This window comes from Quercus suber, unplaced genomic scaffold (assembly GCF_002906115.3).
Source record: "Quercus suber isolate HL8 unplaced genomic scaffold, Cork oak 2.0 scaffold_123A, whole genome shotgun sequence".
NCBI lineage: Eukaryota > Viridiplantae > Streptophyta > Magnoliopsida > Fagales > Fagaceae > Quercus > Quercus suber.
This window is the reverse complement of record NW_027071806.1, coordinates 671,827-697,013: the sequence shown is the minus strand read 5'-3', so window position 1 is coordinate 697,013 and position 25,187 is coordinate 671,827. Positions and strand designations below refer to the sequence as shown.

Here is a 25,187-nt window from a genome sequence, read left to right as displayed (position 1 = left end):
CGTTTCTTCTACTCTCTCATTAATGTTTAATGGTGTCTTGAAGTGTCACCCAAGTTTATGATAATGTGCATATTGTTTTACAAAAGCCAATCCTTAAAACAAATTAATTATCAAAAAGAAAACGAAACTCTCATGGTTCTTTTGAATGTTTTCCAGCTCACACCAAAGTATCTGCTAATGCTTTGGTGAAGCCAATAAAGATGACATTTGGAGAGGCACCATTGGCTCTTGTGGTTGCAATGGCAAGTGACAAAGACCATGTTGGATTTGCAAGAGAGTTTCTTTCAGGTATAACCCCCCCCGCCCCGCTTTTTCCAGTATTATGCATTCTGTAATATCATGTTTTTTTCTTGTTGAGAGTGGTCCTTGTGCGAGTTTTAATTATTGCCCATTTGAACTTTTGAAGAACTTATAATTATGTTTATCACGCAGTTCCTTGAGTTACTGGATGTGAAACTGTGCATGCTTGGAAGTCACCAACTTCAAAATGCAGCAACTGCCACCTGTGCAGCACTCTGTCTTCGTAATCTAGGTGAATTTTTATATGTGTGCTAATGTTTGTTCCACTTGGACTCAAAAACTATGGAACTTCCTTTGATTTTTAAAGTCAAGAAGTATTTATGGGGATTTCTTTTTCCCCTTCAATTTAGGATTTGGTTCATATATGCCTACGTTCGTTTGATTTTAGGATTTGGCCTCAAACCTAAGATGGATATGCTGTGACTAAGGATAACTAGTTTCTTTTTATATCTACACAAGGTACTGATAGTCTGAGCCCTTAGGTTGTCTTTCATGGTAGCCATTTGGGACTTTTACTGCTTTCCCATAAATGCTAACCCCCTGTGATCAGTAGAAGATTACCTCTCTCTCTTTGCTTGTTTCTAAGTTCAGAGTTTCTTTGTGGGCAGCAAAACTTTATGCTGTGAGCCAAGCAATGGTGTAAAGAAAAATAGTGCAGCTGGCTCAAAAAAAAAAAAAAAGGTTTATGACTTTTTTGAGCAATATTTAATCAAGTCCCTTTCATACTTTTATGGATACTCTAGGATGGAGAATTTCAGATGGATCCATTAGGGCTGGTTTAGAGCATACATTCTTGCTTGGAAGAAGTCAAATTCTAACATCAAAAGAAACTGAGGCGCTAGGATTACATGGAACAACAGTATTGCTGGATGGAGGTTTGATTCTCATGCTCACTTTGTTACTCATTTCACTATTCTGAATGAATTGAGTTGAGTATTTAACCCATAAGTCTTACTTATAATAACCATACAGTGTGTCACTTTTTTGCATGTCAGTATTGTCCTGAGGACATTGTTTTTTACTCTAATTCTTGTTTTATATTTATTTTGACTTTGCAGTTGTCATATTCTTTTGAATGTTTGCAAAATCTTGTGGGCATTGTAGGAGGAATGTTCTAGATTCAAAGAATTTTAGTTATACTGTTAGCACCAGATGACAAAAGCCAATCCTTATAACAAATTAATTATCAAAAAGAAAGCAAAACTCTCAATAGTACTTTTGAATGTTTTCCAGCCCACACCAAAGAATCTGCTAATGCTTTGGTGAAGACAATAAAGATGACATTTGGAGAGGCACCATTGTTTCTTGTGGTTGCAATGGCAAGTGACAAAGACCATGTTGGATTTGCAAGAGAGTTTCTTTCAGGTATAGTCCCTTGTTGGATTTTGTTGTCTGTTACTAAAAATGGCTTTATTACTAATGTTGGAGGGTATAAAGAGAACATGAATTGTTTTTATGTTATCAGAACCCCATCTCCCTCTTCCCACAAAAAGAAGCCTTCTTATGTCAAGATGTAGTGGCTCCTCTATTATTTTGTGGGTACCAAGTGAAGCCCCCAGGGCTTCATTTACAGGAGGACAAGAACTCAGATTTATTAAAAATTTCAGTTCTAAAGCATATTAAGTAATTCTAAAAGAAGGCTTAACTTTATGTGCATGCTTTTGCCATAGGGTCTATTTGGATTAAGTGGTCTTAGAAAAAAGTGACTTTAGTACATGTTGTTCTGGCCCTTCTGGGTGGGGGGTGAATGAAGAATCCTAGTTGTTTGTACCTTCTTATCTCATTTGCTGTGAAGGGTTTAACACAAATTAAACTGAAATATGTGGTGGTGGTAGGCTAACACAAATAAGCAGTTTTGTGGAGCCTTGGAGAGTCCTAATTGAGACTTTACCACATTTTTTCAGGTGGAGAATTAGAAGCAGTCCTTCTGACAGAAGCTGACATTGCTGGAGGCAAATCTCGAACAACTTCAGCTTCTTTATTAAGAGATTGTTGGATCCAAGCTTCCAAAGAATTGGGCATTGATATTGTCCATGATTGCACGGCAAAATCCAGGGAAGTGTTCAATAATCTATTAGTATGTTCTGCAAGAAAATTAGAAAATGGAACCATATTAGCTGCTGAAAGTTCATTAATGGCTTCATTGAAGGCTACAAATCAGATCCTAAGAGAAAGAGCAGGTAATCAGTCAGGCATTATTGTAGTCACTGGATCTCTGCATATAGTTTCAATGGTATTAGCTGCTTTCAGTGGTTAAGGCAGATAATTTATGATGTTGCTTTGAGTAGCGGTTTCTATAGCTGATTTTGCTGACGGAAAATTGTAGTTGGTGCAACCCCTTTTTAATTTGAGTGGGAAATAATGATTCTTATAAATTACATCAGCTTCACCTTCACAATGGATTTTTTTTATTTCAATATTTAGAGTTTTTGAAGTTTCAAAAATTCGAATTCTTGTGAATCCTGTTATGTCTTTATAGCTATTGGTTAAACAGTATTTTAGTTACTTGGGTCCTATAAGAGTCTTTGTAGCTAGGGCTGGACAGGGCAGCCAACTAGGTCACCAATGCAGTTCGATTGTTCAACAAAAAATACTCAGGAATATATTGAGATTTTGCATACCACAAGAACATGTTTGTTAAAATCCCAATTAATATTGTAGAATTATCAATTCCTACAGTCTTAGAATTGTTAAACAATTCAGATTGCAATAGGATTCATAATTAATAGAATCTAGATCCAAATTGCGATCAGTTGCATTAGGATTCTATTTATGATCAGTTGTGAGTTGTGACTGACTGTGGCTGTGATCAGTTGTAAGTATTGATTGTGACTGTGATTAGTTGTGAGTTGTGGAATTTGTGTTAAAAAGTATAAAATTTTATTTTATTTGGACTAAACTCTTTAGTTTTGGCTTAAAAAGTACAAATAAAATAAACATTAAAAATTATAGATATGAGCCCTGAAAAAGCAATATGCAAAGCATTTAATGCTTTTTAGCATGTGTAGCAAATCAAGAATTTGTGAAAAAATATATATAAATTAGTTTATTCTTTTATTAAATAAGTTGGTAAATTACGACCTTATTTGGATTCAACGTTTTCCTGCGGCACGTTTTGTCCTTCCGTTTTCTCTCCTTTTTTGTTTTTTTTTTTTTTTTGTTTTGGGGGTCAGTGAGTGAACAGTAAAGGCACATGAATTCACTGTGCAGGAAAAAAAATACTGTTCACGCACTGTTTACAGCACTGTTCACGCAATAAAAAATATTAAAAATGGGTTTCACAATACTATTCACACATTTAAAAATTATTTTGTTACAATGTTTTCAGTTTTCAGTTTCAGCAACAATATAAGCTCAATCCAAACGGACCTTACATGGTCCCTCTTTTGAAGTTTTACAAAATGACACTCCCTTCCAATATGGACATAATGAAACTCATCCCTTGAGATTTATATAAATGTAACACATAAGTTCATACTCTTTTGTTTTTTGATAATTTGATACAAGGGATATTTGAAGTTTTGAACCCTAGATGTTTTTGTTTGAAATACTAGGAGATGCCAATTAGTTAAGTTATAAGATTCTTGACCATATTCTTTCACCTCATAATAACATAATATTCTATTTTTTTTATTAAAAAAAATCATATTTGCTAGAATATATAATGATTTTATACATTAGATTATTAGAACTCTATTTAGGGTATACTCTATTATATTCTGATGATACACTTGATCAGTTACCTTCAAACAACGACCAAAAAAAAAAAAAAATTAGGGTGGAATGTTATGCCATAAATCTCATGGGGGTATCATTTTACCCATAGTTAGGGATTTTTCAAAAAAAGAAAAAAGAAAAAAGAAGAAGATATATATATATATATATATTATTGTTTGGAAGTCACAATATGAGATAGCTTGTATTTATACAAATCCTCAAGGAGAAGTGTCATTTCTTGAGACAATTACGGGAGCACTTTTCTGTGAAATCACATTAAAATTGGTGTTACCCTAAATTAATTGATTAAAAGAATGAAAAGCATATAGGCATATAATTCTGCATATCGGCATGATTATGGGCTGGCTTTTCGTCATGCACTCCATAGGGCATGAGATTTGGGCAGGATTATTTTTGAATTTGACTCGATCATTGACATGAACTTGATTACTAATTGAAAAGATCCTTGTATGGATCTTTCTACCTTGGCTCATGATTATACAGATATTATTTTCTTGTAATTGTAGTCCTTAATAGATTTCGTTAGTTTTTAGAGGCTTTGTAAGGTGTTTATGCCAATAAGTTACTTTCCTTATAATCTATGACTTTGATTAATCTTGTTTATATAAGTTTCATTTATTTTGTTTAAAATATTGGTGAAAACCAAATTTTCGTTCCTACATTTTCACGCGTTTCTCACATTGGTTCCTATATTTTATTTTCACCGCTTTTACTCCATATCCTGAAAAACGCATCTCGTTTTTGTCCCTGCTGTTACATCAGAGACAGAAAATGCACATGTGGCAAACAGTAGAATTAAAATATATTAAAAATATTTTATTTTATTTTAAAATAAAATAAAATTTTAGTTATCATTTAATTATTTAAATAATAATTGTTCTTCATGTTCTTCCCTCAAGAACATGGTTGCCTAGAAAATAAGAAATTCTAGATTTTCTTCTCTTTTCTTGCATTTTCTTAGCATCCAAACAAGCAAAAACATATACAAAACCATGATTAAACTCAAATACTCTAACACAATCAACTAACAAAGCCCAAAATACTTAATAAAAAATAATAATAATAATAAAATAAACAAAACCCAAAACATGGTCAGATCAAAAACAAAATACCAAAAATACCAAAACTCAAAAAGCCAATCCTTATCAATAAAATGCACCAAAACACAAACATGAGCTAGTCAGATCAAACCACGATGACCATCTGGGTTTAAAGAGAGAGAAGATTAGATCTCGGTCAAGGTGGGTTTCGACCATGGATCTTCAACCATGGGGTTTCAGCCATGGGTCTTTAGCCATGGATTTAGAGTAGATGAACATAAAATTTAAAACCCAGAAAATTTGAATTCAAACCCAGATTGGTTGAAACACAAAACTCAAAACCATATTTCAAACCCCCACACCACCAAAGTATCAAACACAAAAATCAAACCAATATTTTCAGCCCCCAAATACTAAATCCAAACCCAGATTTTCGGCCCCCAAACACAATACTCAAAACCCAAATTTTCTTATTTTCAAAGAAATCAAACAGAAACCTCAAATCCAAACCTTAGAGCCAAAACCAAACCACTTGCAACCTCAAATTCGAAGATATCAAATCCAAATGGAATCAACCTCAGACCAACCAAAACAAAATCAACCTCAGATTTGCTGCTTTCTTCTTTCTCGTGTTTGCCTAGGGTGTGGATTTGAGAGGACAAGGGAGATAGGAAAAGAGAGACAGAGAGGATGGGATTGTGTGGGTTTTAATGAAAAGGAGAGGATGAAAGACTGAAAAGGAAAATGTTTTTTTTTCTCTCTCCTTCTCTCTCTCTCTCTCTCTCTCTCTCTCTCTCTCTCTCTCTCTCTCTCTCTCTTTAATATCTGGGTTGGTATTTTTGTTGTTTTGTTCTAGATACACTTATATCTTGATTCATGTGTTTTTGGTTTTTAATTATGTTTTTAGTTTTTTTTTATTTAGTTAAAATTGATAAATTAGTTTTTTAAATTTAGATGCTGATGTGGCGTTTTTTAATATCAAATAAACATTTTTTTTTAATTTTAATGGCCGTCAGCTTTTAGTGTGCCACAGTGCACTCCATTTGTACGTGTGCATTTTCTGTCTATAATGTAATGGCAGAGACAAAAACGAGACGCGTTTTTTAGGATAAGGAGTAAAACGGTGAAAATAAAAGATAGGGACCAAAGTGAGAATCGCATGAAAATGTAGGGACGAAAATGTGGTTTTCGTCTAAAATATTTACTTAGGCTTTGATCCATTTTACTATATAAATTAATTAACCATCTTTCTGTTCACTATTTAGATTACTTCTAGGAATCGACATTTATTGTTTTCAATGGAACTTAGAATAATCATGTATACTTTACTTCCTAAGATTTTGATTTCATTTAGAACTTAGTCCAATTAATCTCTATTGAAGTGCCGGCTCAATAGGTGAGTCAAATAGGCAACCGCCTAAGGCTCCCCAATGAAAAAAGACCTCTAAATTATTACCAATAAAGATATTCATGTACTAATAGAAGTATTAATTAAGCCCTAAATATTCACCAATAAATAAAAAGTAGTTGTTTTTATTAAAGAAAAACCAGTTAAAGGAAAATATTTTCATTGGATTGGTCAATCATTTAATCTCTCACACATAAATGTTAAAAGAACTCATTAATCTTATACTAGTAAATAAATTTATACTCAAATTCTATTTAGAAATATCAAATATATAACTTTATTAAAATTTTCAATCATAATTTTTTAGTGTTTGGTTACTTCATTCAATAAATAGTGTTTATTTTAGTTGTATAGTCATTGAATAATGTGATGGGTTCGTTTTAATTTGTAATTTTTTTTCTAAAAAAATAGATTTTAAATGAAAATAAACCAAAAGTTAAATAATATTCTATTAATATTTAAAATATAAAAATATACTTTACTTAAAGTTATTGCCTTAGACCCCACAAGGCCACAATACCTTAAGCCGGCCCTGCTCTAGTTTTTTATAAAGAAAAATCTAATATGTCATTATTTTATTTGAGCGTATAAAAAGAGTAACTTTACACATGATCCTTATTAAATTTAAACTTTTTTTGTTTTTACTATTGCTTGCGACTTCATACTACCCCTCCCTGAATTTTTCGCTTCACATGTTTGATTTCTATTAACATTAAGAATGAAGACAAACTAACTAAGGACTTCATAATTCTAGGTATTGATCAGGAAAAAAATTTACTGTACTGGCTGGCCTAAAGACTAATAGGATTAAAGCTAAAAAAATCTTAAGAAAAACTTAAAAAAAAAAAAAAAAAAAAAAAAAAGAAAGAAAGAAAGAAAGTAGAATGTACAATCCACATTTGAATGAAAATCAAAATTTTCTGACCCGACCCGACCCGACCCGAACCTGATTTTTTTGACCCGAAGCAAAAACGGGTTGACCCGTGACCCGACCCGTGTTTTTGCGGGTCAACCCGACCCGACCAGCGACCCGACCCGAACCCGAACCATTTTTTTAAAACTTTTTTTTTTGGGTAAAAAAATAGTAAAACTAAGAATATATTGGTTTAATTGTTTATTGTGAACTTTAAGGAAACAATTGATACTTTATATAACTATATGCAAATTAATTGAAAGATAAATTGTTGAACATTCTGTAATGAGTAAATATTTTTAGATATCAAATAGCAAAATATATGTCAAGATAATCTGGTTACAGTAGAGTTAAAAATAGATTTAAAATTGTAGATATGTGAGAAATATTCACAAGTGTGAAAATAGTGAAGCTAAAATATCAAATTAGCATAAATTATGAATACTTAGACCTATTTTTTAATAATTTATGTCAAAATAAACAGCTTTTCAAAATAAATTATGATATTTCCTAGAGTGTGTGTTGCTTAACAATAATATGATATTCATAAAGAGACCATGTATAAATAAGTAAGCAATCAAATTTTAAAGTATATCTCAAATTGAAATAAAGTGTCAACCACAACTGATAATAGATTATAAATTAATTTTCAAGATTGTAATTTCTTATATATTTTTATTCTTTATCAAATCAGTTATCCAATAAGTCATTTGTAATTTTGTTTTATATTTGGAATGTTGATATTGTGTAGAAATAAACTTATGTATTTGTTTTACTTATCTTTGTGTTATTTTGTTTTAGATAGTAATGTTAGGATATGTATAATTTTAAAATGTTGAATAAGTATTAATAAGTTTAACTGAGTTCATTCTTGATATAAGTGGTGAATTCAAAATAATGCATTTTACATCAAGTAATTTGTTGTATAACTTTCCAAATAACAGATACATGTTGTTTTTTTTAAAAATAAAATAAAAAAAAATTCATGTGAAAAATACGGGTCAACCGACCCGACCCGACCCGAACCGACCGACCCGACCCGCAACCCGATTGACCGAACCCGATTTTGACCCGATCAAAATGACCGGTTTTTGACCCGTGACCCGTTTGACCCGCAACCCGATTGACCCGACCCGAACCCGACCCGACCCGCCGTTTTGCCATGTCTATGTACAATCCACATTTGAAGTATCAAAATATAAAAAATTTAAATGCCACATTGGGTGATAATATCAATGATAATTAAGTTTAATATGGGGCCAACTAAAACATAAATATTCTGAAGAAACTTGGTTATTTATGGAATTTAGTACAAGCAATTTATTTAAGGCAATTCCAAGATCTGCCCCACACAATTTTTTTTTTTTTTTTAGGAAAAAAAAGTACACACAATCTCATCCTACTATAATATTAAGATCAAGTGTTATCCAAATTAAGCTTCCACTGCAGCATGGATGTGAATCCATGAATAAGAAAAGCATGTGAAATCATAGGCACGTCACACACGTAATCTGGCCCAAAGTTTTTTCTTATTGTCGAGACCTACACAAGGTAAAATAATAGCCATTAGGTTGAAAATTTAAAACCAATTCAAGAAAAGAAATAGTTAGATATATATCTAAATCGAAATTTTTTTCACAAACCTTTTAGCAAAAGTTCAATATTCCTTAGCCTTGAAACATCCTTTGCAATCTTGCAATATTCACTATCATTGCCACGTAGAGCCAATCATTCAAGTTGCTTATCATCTGGAAATATAGATGTCTCCAGGAACGGCTCAACATCAAAGAGCCACAAACTCCCCAAAACCCCACCATGAATCCAAGCCCCATACCAATATAAAGACATTTTGGGAATTCATCTTCATTTGCTTGATTGTTTTTACTATCGCCTTTAGGTGACTTAGCATTTGGTTCCACATCTCCTAGACACTTCGGTGTAAGTGGAGGGCCACAGAGTGCAAGATTGCCAATGAATCCAGAAGGGTTAGCGATTTGGATTTGAGTGCCTGTTGGAATTCTTCCCGACAATTTGTTATATGACAAGTTCAGGAAACTCAGAAAATTAAGATCAGCAATGCTAGTAGGAATTGAACCAAAAAGTTGATTTCTTGACAAATCCAAGGATTCTAATTGTTTCAATCGACCAATCCCTTGAGGAATTAGTCCTGTTAACATGTTTCCTGCTAAGTTCAATGCTTTCAATTCTGTAAGGTTGAAAATCCCTGCTGGAATTTCTCCGGTTAATTTATTACTTGAGAGATCAATACTTCTCATATCTCCAAAATTCTTTCCATAGACATAAGACTGCCCTTTCCAACTAACAATTGTATTGAAAACATAATTTCCCCCAACAGAAATTGTAATCGTAACTTGAGTGCCATCCATATATGCATCACGATCTATAAAAGTATGCTTATTATTTGTATTTTTAAAAGCCATGGCAGTCAAATTATAAAGGCATTGTGGAATATTTCCTGAAATATTATTTTGAGAGAAGTCGAAAAATTCAATATGTGCTAACTGGCATAGTTGTTGCGGTATGCATCCATGAAACTTATTGGAGTGAAGGTTAAGAATGACCAAAGATAACAAGCTTTCTCCCATCCAAGCTGGTAGTTTTCCCGAAAATGAATTGTCTCTCAGATTTATAAATGACAACATTGTGCAATTTTGTAATGACAATGGCAATTCTCCCAAGAAGTTGTTGTTGCTCAAATCTAATACCCTAAGATCTATCAAAGAGCCCATAGAGCTGGGAATTTGTCCAGACAAATTATTGCTGGCCAAATTTAGAACTATTAATTCTGACAATTGATCGAAACAATCATCAAGGCCTCCAGATAGCTGGTTGTTTGAGAGATCTAGGTAAATCAAGGTTTTCACCAGACTCGAGCATAGAAAATTATTTAAAATCCCCGAAAACTTATTGTTGGAGAGATTTAAATAATAATACACATGAGTTTCTCTCGAAAACCACAAAGGGATGGTATTTGAAATTCCGTTATGGGAGATATCGAGGTAGTCAACAAAGTGTTGAGTACTTAACCATTTTGGGAAATCAGGACCCAAGTTACAAGATGATAAATCTATGGTAATCAATCGGAAAGGGGGCACCCAATCATTGCTTGATTTTAAAGTCAAAGAATTATCAGATAACGACAAATCCCTTAAATTGGAAAGATTTGAAAAATGTTGTTCAGAGATTTCACCTTCCAAAAGATTGGAACCAAGAAGCAAACTCCATAGCGCAGATAGGTTTCCAATGCTTTTAGGCACTGACCCCTTCAATTGATTCCCATGTAAATGCAACCCCTTTAATGAGTATTGCACGCATCCAGACAAGTTATGGATGAGCTCTGCCAATTGTTCACTCAGTTTGTTGTTCTCTATAGACAAAATATGTAAAGCACACATATTACCAAAGAATTTTGTAACACCTCCTTCAAGTTGATTCTCATCAAGATAGAGAAATTGAAGAGAATTCATGTTACCGGAAGCATCTGGAATTGAACCTTCCAACTGGTTATTAGAGAGGTAAATGGCAACCAAGCTCGTACTATAGTTGAACAACCACGGAAATATTGATTGAGTGACATGGTTAGTAGAAAGATCAATATAATTGAGAGATTTAGAAAAGTTGACATGGGGGAGAGACGAGAGACCAGTGATAGGAGGAAGATCACACATTGCCAAGTTCAAGTTTGATAGTTTAGGGAGATGACTCACAACTTTCAGCCAATCGTTGGCTACGCTGAGATTTGTGGAACTTAGGTCAAGGTCTTTTATTGAAGACAGACGAGAAAGCCATTCGAGATTTTCAACAATTTTCAAATCATTATTATCGAGATGAAGATATTGCAAGAGTGAAAGGTTCCCAAGTTGATGTGGAATAGGCCCACTGAGATTGGCCCAAGAGAGATCGAGGTATTTTAAGTTACCAAGAGAACCGATAAACTTTGGAATATGGTTTTGATTAAAGTCATTGTAACTGAGATCCAGAAAAGCCAAATAAGGCAACTCAAGTAATGAAGGACTGATCATACCTCGCAAGCCATAGAAATAAAGCTTTAGCACATGGCCTGTTTGGTTGTTGCAGTAAACTCCGTCCCAATTGCAGCAATTCTTTTCATCTTCACTCCCCCACGAAGAGAGCTTGTCGTCGCCATTAACAAAGCCTTTTTTGAACTCAAGGAGTGCTTGTCTCTCGTTCTCTATGCACTTAACGCTGTCATCTCCAACACCTGAAGTGAATCCATGGGCTGGTTTCAAATGTAGTAAAAGCGTTAAAAACGCATAGAGAAGCTTTAGGAACCTTCCACCCATGACCTTTACCATCGCCTATGAAGAAGTACTAATATTAGGATTAAGAAGAGGAATCACAACTAAAGCATTCAGTGCAACAAGTCTGATTTTTTTTTTTTTTTCGTTTTCCAATTACTTAATAAGCTCTGAGTCTTAGAATCCCCAGCATAATAAACTATTTATAGCAATAGCTGCATGCAGTGAAAAAAGAAAAATTTTAAATGACTGAACTTTGATTCTTTTGTTAGCGTTCCGTTAGTTGGGTAGACGGAAAATACGAGTTGTTCTTGCAAGTTCTCAAGGGTAACCGGACTTTCATACTTGTTGGTGAGACTCAATGTAGCAAAACCACTCTGTTTTGGGTTTTATTTTTTGAAAATGCTAAATGTATAAATTATTTTTCAAATATTCTTACAAAATTACTGATATAGTGAGGGATTATTTATAGATAAAAAAAGTAATATTAATAATAGATTCAAACGAAAATGTAAAAAAATTAAAAAAATAATTTTTGTTTGTAGCATTATTTTTTTTTGGTCTCCCAAAAATTACATTCTGGTCCTAATTTTGTATGTGTCACTCACACCGTTAAACAACTCGGTCCCACCCTGAATCTCAATATGGGGTGAATAGTTTTATTTATTAAAATAACCCCAGTTACATCATTTGGAGTTTGGACAATTTGGGCATGAGAGATGAAAGTAGTAATATAAAAGGAAAAGGAAGGAAGAAAAAGAGGAAAAAGTTGAACCGAAAGTTGAATCTAGTGGTTTCTTAGCAAGTTCTGCAAAAGTTTTCTTGACTTGTTTGACACTTCTACCGTTAAAACTACTCCCCAGCCAAGCCACAGCACTTGGAAATTTTTGCATTTCGACACAAAAGATAAAAAGTAGCCATTAATTAATGTTACTTGCGAGAAATTAAAAAATTAAAAATAAAAATAAAAATAAATAAAAATAAAAAAAGAAGGAAGAAAAGGAGCAAGGGGTAAAGCAAGAAAAAAGTGAAAAGGAAAATGTTGACCCAAAGTTGAAAGTTGTGTTTTCTTAGCAAGTTCTACAGAGTTCCTTTTTAATAGACAAAAATTTCTCTTTTTCTTCATTCATCAGGAAAAAAAAAATGTTTCCCATTTCCTTTCCTGAATTGAATACCTTTTGCTTCACTTATTGAGTCTAATCTTTTTCTCATAATCTGACTTCTCTCTTTAAAAATAAAAAATAAAAATAAAAATTGTATTAAGATAAGACATTTGCTGATTTTTCTATTTTCTTGATGTTACTTTGAGACTTATTTTTCCACTGTAATCAATATCGCTGAAAAAGAAAAAAAAAATCAGGTACACAGGCCAATTATATATTTGCCATATCTATATATTCTATAATCCCAGGCATATATATATATATATATATATAATATACTGCCATTCATTAGAATGACAATGGAAATGGAATACTACACCTATTGTTTCTTTTCTTATTCTATGAAACTCACTTCTTCCACCTTTCTCAAATGTACCATTAGCATTTTTTAAGGCGAAAATACACTTTTGATCTCTACATTTGGGGCCGATTCTCAATTTGGTCCCTAAATTGATTTCGCTCCTAGGTTGTTCTTAATTTTAGAAAATTGTTTTTATTTTGGTCCCCGCCGTCAACCCAGTAACCAAAAAAATCTGAGGTGACTATTGAGTCTTGGGTGGAAGCATCCTTAGTATCGACGAAGGTTGCGAGGCAACCCCGCTGGGTCCAATGAGTCTCTTAAGTTGGAACTGTCGGGGGCTTGGGAACCCCCGGACAGTTAAAGCCTTGGAGAAATTGGTTTTCCAAGAAGAGCCCACAATCGTTTTCCTCATGGAAACGAAAACGGATTTAGAGGGGATGGTTATAGTCCGGGATAGATGAAAATTTAAGCATAGTTTGATGGTTCCAAGTAGAGGTAAGAGTGGGGGTTCGACAATGTATTGGAAGGAGGGGGTCAAATTGGATGTTTAGACTTACTCTCCCAACCATATTGATGCACTTGTGGATGGTGGGAGTGATGTTGGATGGTGGCACTTGACGGGGTTTTATGGTGATCTGGACACAACAAAAAGGCCAAAATCATGGGTGAAACTTAAACACTTACGAGTTACCTTTTCTTACCTTAGGTGGTGATTGGAGATTTTAATGAGATCATGGGTATGTCTAAGAAGGAGGGGGGAAGTGATAGGCATAGGCTGCAGATGGATAATTTCGTTGAGACAATTAATTGGTGTAGTTTGAAGGATATTGATTTTTGTGGGGCCAAGGTTCACATGGTTGTATCAGAAATCTGATGGTTCACAGATTAGGGAGAGGTTGGACAGAGCCCTAGTGACCTTGGACTGGTTTATTCACTTTCCTTCAGCAAAGCTTTATCATTTATCTTCCTCGGCTTCAGATAATTCCCCTTTGTCTCTCTGGTTGGTGCCTAAGCCAAGAAATAGGAGGGCAGGTAAATTGTTTCGGTTCAAGTCTATGGGGCTTAAAGAGCCAAGGTGTGAAAAGATTGTCCAAGAAGCTTGGTGTGACGGTTTAAGGGTGGCTTCCTCGAATGTGCTAGGCAAATGTCTTAAGGCTTGTCAAATTAGATTAGATAGGTGGAATAGAACTGAATTCGGTCATCTGGGGAGGACTATTTCTGATTTGCAGTAGCATCTTGAATGGCTAGAACTTCAGCCATCTTCTCCAGCCATTATACGGGATTTGAGAAGCACTAGGATTGATCTGAATATTTGGTTGGAGAAGGAAGATGCCATGTGGAAGCAACGCTCTAGAAAAAATTGGATGCAGTCTAGTGACAGGAACACCTAGTTTTTCCATGCAAAAGCCTCTGCACATCGTAGTAAAAATTTTATTTCAGGCTTGTTGGATTCAAGGGAGGTTTGGCAGGAGGATGAATCCAAGGTGGAAGAAATTGTGGTGGATTATTATCAAACTCTCTTCACTTCTAGTAACCCTTTGGACTTTGATGAGCTTCTTCAGGCTATGAGCCCGAGGGTGACTTCACACATGAACATGGTTTTGACACTAGATTTCAGGGCTAATGAAGTTTGACAAGCATTGAAACAAATGTACCCACTTAAAGCGCTAGGCTCGAATGGGATGCCACCATTATTTTTTCAGCACTTCTGGTCCACCATAGGTGATGTGGTGACAAAAACTGTCCTTGATTTCCTAAATGCAGGTATCTCTCCTCCTAACTTTAATGATACCCATATTGTGCTTATTCGTAAATGTAAAGAGCCTATGAGAATTACTGATTACAGACCTATAAGTTTATGTAATGTGGTATATAAAATTGCATCCAAAAGTATTGCAAACAGGTTGAAGAAGATCTTACCGCATATTATTAGTGATACTCAGTGTGCGTTTGTGCATGGAAGGCTTATCATTGATAATATTTTGGTTGCTTTTGAAACGATGCACCACATCAGTCAAAAGAGGATGGAGAAAACATGTGAAATGGCCCTAAAGTTAGATATGAGCAAGGCCTACGATAGAGTGGAGTGGGTATGTCTGGAGAAAATTATGGAAAAATTGGGTTTTGCAGTTAAATAGAGGGAGCTTGTAATGAAGTGTGTTACTTCAGTAACTTACTCTATCAAAATTAATGGGAAGCCTAGGGGTCACATTGTACCCAGTAGAAGGCTCTAGCAAGGGGATCCTTTATCGCCCGATTTATTTCTTTTATGTGCTAAAGGTCTTTCTACCTTGATAAAATCTACAGTTGCCTGTGGTGATTTGGGTGGTATTGCGGTGTGTAGAGGGGGGTCCTAAATTATCACATCTATTTTTTGCTAATGACAATCTGATTTTCTGCAAGGCTTCTATTCAGGAGTGTTCGGCTTTACAAAGAATTTTACAAGTTTATGAGAAAGCTTTAGGACAACAGTTGAATCGGGCAAAGACTTCCTTGTTTTTTAGTAGTAACACCTCGGGTGACATGAGGGAGGAGATAAAAAATAGGTTTAGAGCTCAGGTGATCAGACAACCCCTCTTTGGTGTATCGGGTCCTCAAGGTGAAATATTTTCCTAATTATGATTTTATTGATGCTACTATTGGCCACAACCCCTCTTTTACTTGGAGAAGTATAATGGCGGCATAGAGGCTAGTGAGGTATGGAATGCGGTGGAGAATAGGGAATGGGGAGCAAGTCCATGTCTGGGGCAATAAGTGGTTGCCTTTCCCTACAACATATCAAGTTTCCTCCCCGAAATTATTTCTAAGTGCTAATACTTGGGTGTGTGAATTAATAAATAAGGAGGAGGCAACGTGGAAGAATGATGTGCTCAATGTTTTAATTCTGCCTCATGAAGCTGATTTAATTAACAGAATCCCTCTTAGCTCTCAGATGCCAGCTGATAGGCAGATTTGGGCCCTTACTTCCAATGGTATGTTTAGTGTTCGTAGCGCTTACTATGGTGCTCTCCAGCTATACAAGGCTGAGAATGGTGGTACATGTTGAGATGATAGCCTTAATCGGGGTTTTTGGAAGCGTATTTGGCAGCTTTCTGTTCCACCTAAGGTTAGACATTTTTTTTTGGAGGGCCTGCCGTGACATCTTGCATACAAAAAGGAATCTGATGTGGAGAAATATACTGCAAGATAGTCGGTGTGAGGGCTGTAATCAAGCAGAAGAGACTACTGGACATTTGTTTTAGACGTGCCTGAGAGCTCGTGACCTGTGGCAGAATTCTAAATAGGTTTTTTCGGTGGAGACTGAGCAATGCAATTCATTTAAAGAGCTCTTGTGGAGTTTGTTAATGGATGATTGGACCAAATTCGAGCTTGCTGCTAAGATGGGGACGTGTGCATAGGCGCTGCGGCATAATAGGAATGAAGTTCGTCATAGAGGTGTTAGAAAATCTGGTACCGTTCTGTTGCAGTGGGCTTTGCAATATTTAGAGGAATTTTATGCAACTTCAGACCTCCCTTCCTCTTCCTTGGGTTTAGTTGTCCAAGGACAAACTTGGTCTCCTTCGATGGGTCGCTCATATAAGGTTAATGTTGATGACACCACATTTTCAAAACTTGGAGCTGTTGGGATCGAGGTGATAATCCGTGATGCGTATGGGCAGGTTGTTGCAGCATTGAGCAGCAAACTCATGGCTCCTTTGGGGGCAATTAAGATGAAAGCAAAGGCTTTAGAGGCTGGGATTCAGTTTGATAGGGACGTTGGGATTGAGGAGTTCATTCTAAAGAGTGATTTGTTGGTGCTTATTCACTCATTTCCGGGGCTGTCCTCTCTTCCATCTTCAGTGGCTTCAGTGGTGCAAGGTTTATTGGAATTTTGTGGGGAGTTTCGTAGTGTTTCCTTTTCTCATGTTCGTCATCAAGGCAATAAACCGGCTCATCTTTTAGCTAAACATGCCAAGGGCATCGTTGATTTTTCTACTTGGTTGGAAGAGAGTCCTTGTTTCTTAGAACAAGCTCTTTCGAATGATGTAATTTCTTTTGCTAGTTCTTAATAAAGTTGTGGGTTTTCATATCAAAAAAAAAAAAAAATCTGAGTTGGCAAATGGAATGCACTGTGTGCACAGTAAATACTAACATGGCTAATAAAATAATATTAAAAAAATTTATTTGGCATTTTTAAATGTCATGTCAGCATTTAAAAATGCCACATCAGCATATAAATTAATTAAAAAATTTAATCTCTTAATTTTAATTTAAACTGGAAAAATTAAAAACAAAAAAGATTTATCAATTTTAAAAATGTATAAAAAATTTATAACAATTTTCTAAAATTTTCTTAGTCAACCAGCATAACATCACAAAAATTAAAATTTCCAATTTTAGACAAAAAAAGAAAAAGAAAAAAAAAAACAACCTAATACTCTACTAAATAAAAAAACAAAAAAAAAACCTATTATAATAATAATAACTAGCCTCTGAGCACGCGCTTACTCGCGTGCTCAACATGATGAAGTAAAAAAAAAAAAATGAATATGTGGGGTGAGTTTTATAGATTGGAGGAGTTTTAAAACTAATAAAAGAGTAATCCTATTTTGTAGGGAGTTAGTGAGTAGAAGTAGGAATTTAAATCAACATAAAAGTAGGAGTTGATTAGAAGTAGTAAAGGCATTTCAACTGATGTAGGACACAATTTACTATTTAATTATTGTAATTTATTATTTTTAGTATTTTTATGTAAAAAACGTTATTTTAGATTTAGGTGATTTATTTCCTTGTTTTTAGGTGCATCTAATGTTTTTTAGGTCAAATTTGATTCTTGTTATGGTTAGGTATCAATTAGGAGTTAATTATGATTATATTTTCTTACATAGTTTTAAGGAGCCCTTAAATAGGCCCCTAAGTCTATAAACGTTTTTCATAGTTTATTATCAATAAAAATTCAGACTTGTGTCTTTTGTGTTCTCTGGTAGATTCCAGACCTATCACCTTGTGGATTCAAGGAACCACTCGTGGATTCGAGGTTTATTACAAGGAATTAACAGTTTAGTTTCTGTTCTATAAAGAGAGCATCGTGTGTGCTTTCTCTTCAGGCTTCCGCGACATCATCAACGTAGAAGTAGGAATTTATTATTTTTTTCAATTTACTATTTTAACCCCACTTTTAAGTTTTAGGTAGGGGTATTTTTTACAGTAAAAAAGTAATAACTAACTTTCTTTTTCCAATTTACTATTTTAACCCCATTTTTAAGTTGTTGGTTAATTAATTTAGGGGTATTGTTGATAGGAAAAAAATCAATAACTAACTTTCTGAATCCTCTTAATATATACAGATAATAAAAACAAAACACCAAACCCACGACCTAACCTAGTATCTCTCTTTGCCCCTTGAGTTCTCTCACTCTCAATTGCTCTCTTTGATCTGCTCCACTCCTAACCCTCTACTCCAAACTGAGAGACCCATGGCAAAAGACACCAAGCTCCAAGCTCCAAACCTAGACACCCATGGCCATATAAAATGAAACTCTCTCTTCGATCTACCCAGAAACCCACCTTGTTCTTCCTAATCAAGTTCGTGAATTCCTTGGGGACTCTCTTCATGTCGTAGCGCTCGAAGTAGATCGACACGTGCATCGCCTCCATTGCCACCATTGCACGGGATTAGCGTCACCGCATTGGAGCTCCATCACATGGTCGAGGCATGTGGGTCACGGATTGGGTCTGATAAAGGGTTACGAAATTGAAGGAGGTGATGGTTTTCTTATGCGTTTGGTTGCTAAAAGAGTTGGGAAAAGTACCATTGAGATCACTCTCTCTGACCTGGGTTTGTTTTTCCTTGTGGGTCTTGTTTTTTTTTTTTTTTTTTTTTTTTGGGTTTGGTTTTTTCATGTGGGTTTGATGATTTTCTAGGTTGGAGGTTTCGAGGTTTGATGATTTTTCTAGGTTGGAGGTTTGATAATTTTTCTGGGTTGGTTTTTTCATGTGGGTTTGATGATTTTTTCATGTTGGAGGTTTCGGTGGAGGATAGGGATTTTGTATGAATTTTTGTATGTTTATTTGCTAAGAAAATACAAGAAAAGAGAAGAAAATCTTATATTATTTTAATTTTCTGGGCAACCTGAAGAACATGAAGAACACGTTACCCCTTATTCTTTCGAAAATAATAAAAAGAAAAAAAAAAAAATAATTCAACGTTTGTTTTTTTTAATATTATTAAATTATTTATTTTAATTAGATTAATGTTTATTTTTTATTTTTTTATTTTTTGACCTGGTTTTTATTTATTTATTAAATTATATGCTAATGTGGCATTTAAAAAAATGCCAAATACAATTTTTTAATATTATTTTATTAGCCATATCAGCATTTATTATACACACAGTGTATTCTATTTGTCACCTCAGATTTTTTTGTTACTGGTTTCACGGCAGGGACTAAAATATAAACGATTTTTTAAAATCAAGGACTAAGTTAGGAGCGTAATCAATTTAGGGACTAAATCAAGAATCAACCCAAAATATAGGGACTAAAAGTGTATTTTCACATTTTTTTTAAATACCATCCCAACCACCCACCACCATGAATCATGCAACTTTTAACTCGCTAAATGGTCGACCGTGACCCAAAAAGAAAAAAGAAAATGGCATTTTTTAAAAGAATAAAATAAAAAATAAAGTTAGATTGTCTATATTACCAACTTTGCTCTCCCTTTCTAATTAATAAAAACAAAACAAGTCAGTCTATGTAACCTAATTCAAATAGAAAATAGACGCTTTAGAGCATTCACATTCGATGATGCAAAAAAGTTCCTATTTTACACTCAAAAACCTACTTTATCTATTATACCATTTCATTTTTCAACTCACTCAACATCCCAGTTTCTATTTTTACATACAACTCATTAAAATAATATAAACTATACAAATGAATAATATAAAAAAATCAATCTTCGCTTCTCCTCTATCTATTTTTTATTCTTTCTCTATCTTCCTTTCTATCTAATTCTATCAGAGAGTCTCCCTCTCCTCTTCGTGCTCCCAACAACCAAACCCATCCATATCACAAGCCCAATGACCAAATCCATTAAAACTATCTATACCAAAATCAACAAAAATCCAAACCCAAAATAAACATTGCAATATCCCAACAAACCCATTCCAAAATCACCTAAAACCAAAAAAAAAAAAAAAAAAAAAAAAAAAAAAAAAAAAAAAAAAAAACCCAAATCAGATAACCCAAAACCACCGAACTCGCTACTATCGCACTACCACAACAAACCCAGCACCGCCAACAACCGCCTACAATTGAAACTCAACCACCACCGAAACACCAAAATCAACCAACAAACCAACTGCCCATCCATACCATTGAAACACAAAACTAGCCAAAAACCCAACCACACCATCAAAACCCAAGCCAAAATAACCAATCTCTACACCGCTTCAACCAAGCCACCACACCCATGCCTGCAGCAACCACAACCACCGATTTAAACCCACCAAAACCACTAGAAACCCATTGATTTAAACCCAATCACTGAGCAAAACCTAGCCACCGATTCAAGCCCCAGCCCTTAAACCACCGAATCACGCCCTAGCATCGAAACCCACCACCAAACTTCAATCCAACCACCATCCATCACCAAGCAACCATCACTGATCCAGCCGGGTTAAAGGTATCAAGTTGAGGGAGAAGTGCAGAGAGTTAAGAGAGAAAAGAGTTTTGGAGATTGAGAGTGGGAAGAAGTGTAGAGAGCATGGTTTAAAAAATCGATACGGTGAAAGAACCGGTCGAGGGCTAATTACCGGTTTTCTGGTCGGACCAGAGTCTGACCGATTGTTGAACCGGTGACATCATAAATAATTAATAATTTTTTTAATTATATATAAAAAAAATATATATATATATATATATATATATATCAAGTGTGTGTGTGTGTGTGTGTGTGTGTGTGTGTGGCCTCTATAGGGAGAGAGGAAAATTTCTACAGTCTTTTTGATCCCCTGAAAAGTCAAAACGTTTACAAAACAAAGCAATAAATACCCAGTTCAAAACAATAACAACAACAACCAAATTGGCCAATACCCTTTGCTCTCTTTCTCTCTCTGTGAAATTCCAAGGCTTTGATTTTGAATCAAATTCACTTTGAGGGTTGGTGGGTTTGTTTTGTTTTTGTTTTTTTTTTTTTATTTGAGAGAAAAAGAGTAGGAAAAAAAGTAGTCTATCTTTTTATCTATGATGAGTTCCAATACAGCATCATATAGCGCAGGAGTCGCTGGATCAGTTGATTCTGCAGCTCCCAGAAGAAATTCCAAGAAACCTAAATGTAATTTCTTCTCAAAAGACTTGATTTTTATGGTTTTGCTTGAGAGGTGAGAGCGTGACAGTGAGGTGTGAGCTTGAGAGGTGAGATTGTGTGAGGCGTGCGTGAGAAGGAAAAAAGAAACAAAAAACCCAGCACTTTAGAGTTCAAATTAGACCCGTGAGGATAAGAAGGAAAAAAAAATGTTTGAGAAGCGTGGGCATGGCATGCGTGATATTTAGAGAGGCAGAGAGAGTGAGCTTGATTACTTGAGTTGAGTGGGAGTGAGGCATAGAGGCGAGTTAGGTAAGAGCTTGAGATGTCAGATGAGCATAAGAGGCACGAGAATTGAGATGAGAGTGTGAGAGTGTTAGGACTTAGGACTTTAGTCTTTAGGGTTAGTTTTTAGGCTAAAATGACATAGTTTTAGGCTAGAAAAGGACAAAAAATGACCAACCAGTCAGTAACCGGTTTGACCACGCTAGTTTTCAGTTCTTAGGTTGAAACCAGCCGGTTTTCACTATTTCCCAGTTTTTAAGCTATTTTCAGTTTTTTGCCATAACCAGATCAAATTGAAGGCCGGGTCCCGGTTGAACCGGTCAGACTGGCCGGCCTGGTTCAGTTTTTAAAACCATGGTAGAGAGTCAGAGAAAAAGTCAGAGAAAGGGGAATAAAATAATGTTATTGTGTTTAAAAACTCGTGAACAGTGGGTTGTAAATATAAGTACCTACTATTCACGGGTTCTAAAAGATTTAGGATTTATCTACTGGGTTGGAGCACTATTTTGGGTTCTCAGTTGCTAAAATAGCAATTGGGGGGTGTTTACACCCCAAATGCTAATGCTCTTAGACAAAGTGCATATATATGATAATATAGAGTATAGGTAGATAATATTCCATAGTTGACCTAGCCTTTGACACTTTTAAGAAACAATGGGAAAACTAGAAAAGCATAGAAATAATTAATGATAAAGTCACCTTCATTTTCAAGGTCTTGGCACTTTTTAGATTCTTACTTATTTCAAGGAAAATGCTAAGGACACAAAAACTCACCACATGGCGAGTTGTAAATGGTAGGTCCACATTTTCACCACTCACGACTCGCCACATGCAGAATCATGATAGAAATTGTGAGATTTTTTGTGTTTCGAACATGTCTCTTATATTAAACCATTACACACTTCACTTGAAGTTTGTTTATCGAGTTTAGATGGCAAACAATGTACATGCAATGAAACTAGCTTTTTGTAAAATTGACAGAACAATTTATTCCTTTTGCGTCATTTCGTTTGGAAATTGAACCAAAAAATAAAAATTTATATCATTAGGAAAATTTTTGCATATCAAATTTTTAGTAAATTGGTTTTTTTTTTTTTTTTTTTTTGGTAAAAGTGGAAACTTTATTATCAATTTGCTGCCGGAAACTTTGGCCAATTATTTTCTTTATTATCAATTTGGTTTTTTAAAAGCTCTTGAAAAACTCTTATAAAGTTTCCACTTTGGATCTTTGGTTATTTATTTTCTTTTTCTTAGTTTCCTCAACAAACAAACGTAACCCTCATAAGGAAAAGGAAAAAGAAGAAGAAGAAAACCTTGAATATTAACAAACTATACTGAAAGACAAGCGAAACTGTACTTAATTAAACAAAGCAATATTAAAAAAAAAATAATAAAAAATTTAAAAAATTAAAAATAAAATAAAACTGAAGAGAAGAGAAGAAAAGAGAAGAGAATTGGAATGGAAACACATTTAAAGTAGTAGTATTTAGAATAAAAGGACCAACGATTCCAAGACAGAGTCCTCTGGCTTTGTGGGGTTTGAGTTTGATCCAACTTCCAAACTTTCATCAAGTGTAAGAAGGAATGGAATGGGAAGAGGAAGAGTATTATTCAATACTCAATACATAAAGTAACTAACGCATGGGCTTGCCTTTATATTAACGCCCCGTTTCACCTTAGTTTATTACGGTAACTAAAATTCATTTCATTTTTTTAATTTTATTTTCCAGATTTGAACGGGAAAAAGGATTTGCAGTCTTCCATCTTACTGCTCGACTCTTCTTAGTTTTAAACTAGGTATTTGGTCCCTATTTTTAGATCATATTTCAATTTTATTTTTAACCTTTAAATTTGGTCAATTTGGTCTCTAACCTTTTAGTGCCGTGTCAATTTAGATTTTGCCGTTCTCACTTGGTTAGAAATAAATGACCAAAATAAAAAATTAGTTTCACAACAAACTAATTTTTTATTTTGGTTGTTTGNTCTATTTGGATTAAGTGGTCTTAGAAAAAGTGACTTTAGTACATGTTGTTCAGGCCCTTCTGGGTGGGTGGTGAATGAAGAAGCCTAGTTGTTTGTACCTTCTTATCTCATTCGCTGTGTAGGGTTTAACACAAATTAACCTGAAATGTGCGGTGGTGGTAGGCTAACACAAATAAGCAGTTTTGTGGAGCCTTGGAGAGTCCTAATTGAGACTTTACGACATTCTTTCAGGTGGAGAATTAGAAGCAGTCCTTCTGACAGAAGCTGACATTGCTGGAGGCAAATCTCGAACAACTTCAGCTTCTTTATTAAGAGATTGTTGGATCCAAGCTTCCAAAGAATTGGGCATTGATATTGTCCATGATGGCACTGGAGAGTCCTAATTGAGACTTTATGACATTCTTTCAGGTGGAGAATTAGAAGCAGTCCTTCTGACAGAAGCTGACATTGCTGGAGGCAAATCTCGAACAACTTCAGCTTCTTTATTAAGAGATTGTTGGATCCAAGCTTCAAAGAATTGGGCATTGATATTGTCCATGATGGCATTGCAAAATCCAGGGAAGTGTTCAATAATCTATTAGTATGCTCTGCAAGCAAATTAGAAAATGGAACCATATTAGTTGCTGAAAGTTCATTAATGGCTTCATTGAAGGTTACAAATCAGATCCTAAGAGAAACAGCAGGTAATCAGTCAGGCATTATTGTAGTCACTGGATCTCTGCATATAGTTTCAATGGTATTAGCTGCTCTCAGTGGTTAAGGCAGATTATTTATGATGTCGCTTTGAGTAACGGTTTCTATAGCTGATTTTGCTGACGGAAAATTGTAGTAGGTGCAGTCCCTTTTTAATTTGAGTGGGAAATAATGATTCTTATAAATTACATCTGCTTCACCTTCACTATGGATTTTTTTTATTTCAATATTTAGAGTTTTTGAAGTTTCAGAAATTCGAATTCTTGTGAATCCTGTTTTGTCTTTATAGCTATTGGTTAAACAGTATTTTAGCTACTTCGGTCCTAGAAGAGTCTTTGTAGTTGGTGCTGGACAGGGCAGCCAATTATGTCACCAATGCAGCTCGATTGTTCATCCAAAAATACTTAGGAATATATTGAGATTTTGCATACCACAAGAACATGGTTGTTAAAATCCCAATTCAGATTGTAGAATTTTCAATTCCTTCAATCTTAGAATTGTTAAACAATTCAGATTGCTTTAGGATTCAAATTAATAGAATCTGGATAGGATCTAGATTCAAATTGTGATCAGTTGCATTAGGATTCTATTTATGATTAGTTGTTAGTTGTGAGTTGTCATTGTGACTGTGATCAGTTGTGAGTTGTGAGTTGTGGAATTTGTGTTAAAAAGTATAAAATTTTATTCTATTTGGACCAAACTCTTTAGTTTTGGCCTAAAAAGTTCAAATAAAATAAACATTAAAAATTATAGATATGAGCCCTAAAAAAGCAATATGAAAAGCATTTTATGC

The 25,187-nt window shown here is 34.6% G+C and overlaps 2 protein-coding genes across 5 annotated transcripts; one reads left to right on the top strand and one right to left on the bottom strand.

Moving 5' to 3' along the window:
* The first annotated feature begins 334 nt into the window (after positions 1 to 334).
* On the top strand, positions 335 to 24,579 carry LOC136061472 (dihydrofolate synthetase-like). Of its 3 annotated transcripts, none has more exons than XM_065770205.1 (4): positions 335 to 532; positions 1,044 to 1,175; positions 1,534 to 1,665; positions 23,933 to 24,579. In XM_065770205.1, exons 1-4 carry the CDS (start codon positions 418 to 420, stop codon positions 24,082 to 24,084), a joined length of 531 nt encoding a protein of 176 aa, XP_065626277.1. In that variant the 5' UTR covers positions 335 to 417; the 3' UTR covers positions 24,085 to 24,579. The 3 variants fall into 3 exon arrangements, with proteins under 3 accessions (XP_065626277.1, XP_065626276.1, XP_065626275.1); XM_065770203.1 differs by lacking the exon at positions 23,933 to 24,579 and adding an exon at positions 2,205 to 2,698 and having other exon boundaries at positions 349 to 532; XM_065770204.1 differs by lacking the exons at positions 1,534 to 1,665; positions 23,933 to 24,579 and adding an exon at positions 2,205 to 2,698 and having other exon boundaries at positions 343 to 532.
* LOC112015877 (receptor-like protein EIX2) lies at positions 8,627 to 11,854 on the bottom strand. Of its 2 annotated transcripts, XM_065770217.1 has the most exons (4): positions 11,445 to 11,854; positions 10,611 to 10,787; positions 9,043 to 9,407; positions 8,627 to 8,941 (listed from the first exon to the last, which is right to left on the bottom strand). In XM_065770217.1, the coding sequence occupies exons 1-3, from the start codon at positions 11,734 to 11,736 to the stop codon at positions 9,067 to 9,069; spliced, it is 810 nt and encodes a 269-aa protein (XP_065626289.1). In that variant the 5' UTR covers positions 11,737 to 11,854; the 3' UTR covers positions 8,627 to 8,941; positions 9,043 to 9,066. The 2 variants fall into 2 exon arrangements, with proteins under 2 accessions (XP_065626289.1, XP_065626288.1); XM_065770216.1 differs by lacking the exons at positions 10,611 to 10,787; positions 11,445 to 11,854 and having other exon boundaries at positions 9,043 to 10,598.
* Positions 24,580 to 25,187: the final 608 nt, after the last annotated feature.

Bases quoted from the DNA above. Each gene is read 5' to 3' on its own strand.
- LOC136061472 (XM_065770203.1), top strand. From the start codon at position 418: ATGTTTATCACGCAGTTCCTTGAGTTACTGGATGTGAAACTGTGCATG. The intron at 533-1,043 runs GTGAATTTTTAT...TGGATACTCTAG, and splicing joins ACTCTGTCTTCGTAATCTAG to GATGGAGAATTTCAGATGGA. The intron at 1,666-2,204 runs GTATAGTCCCTT...ACATTTTTTCAG, and splicing joins TGCAAGAGAGTTTCTTTCAG to GTGGAGAATTAGAAGCAGTC.
- LOC112015877 (XM_065770216.1), bottom strand. From the start codon at position 10,149: ATGGGCTCTTTGATAGATCTTAGGGTATTAGATTTGAGCAACAACAAC.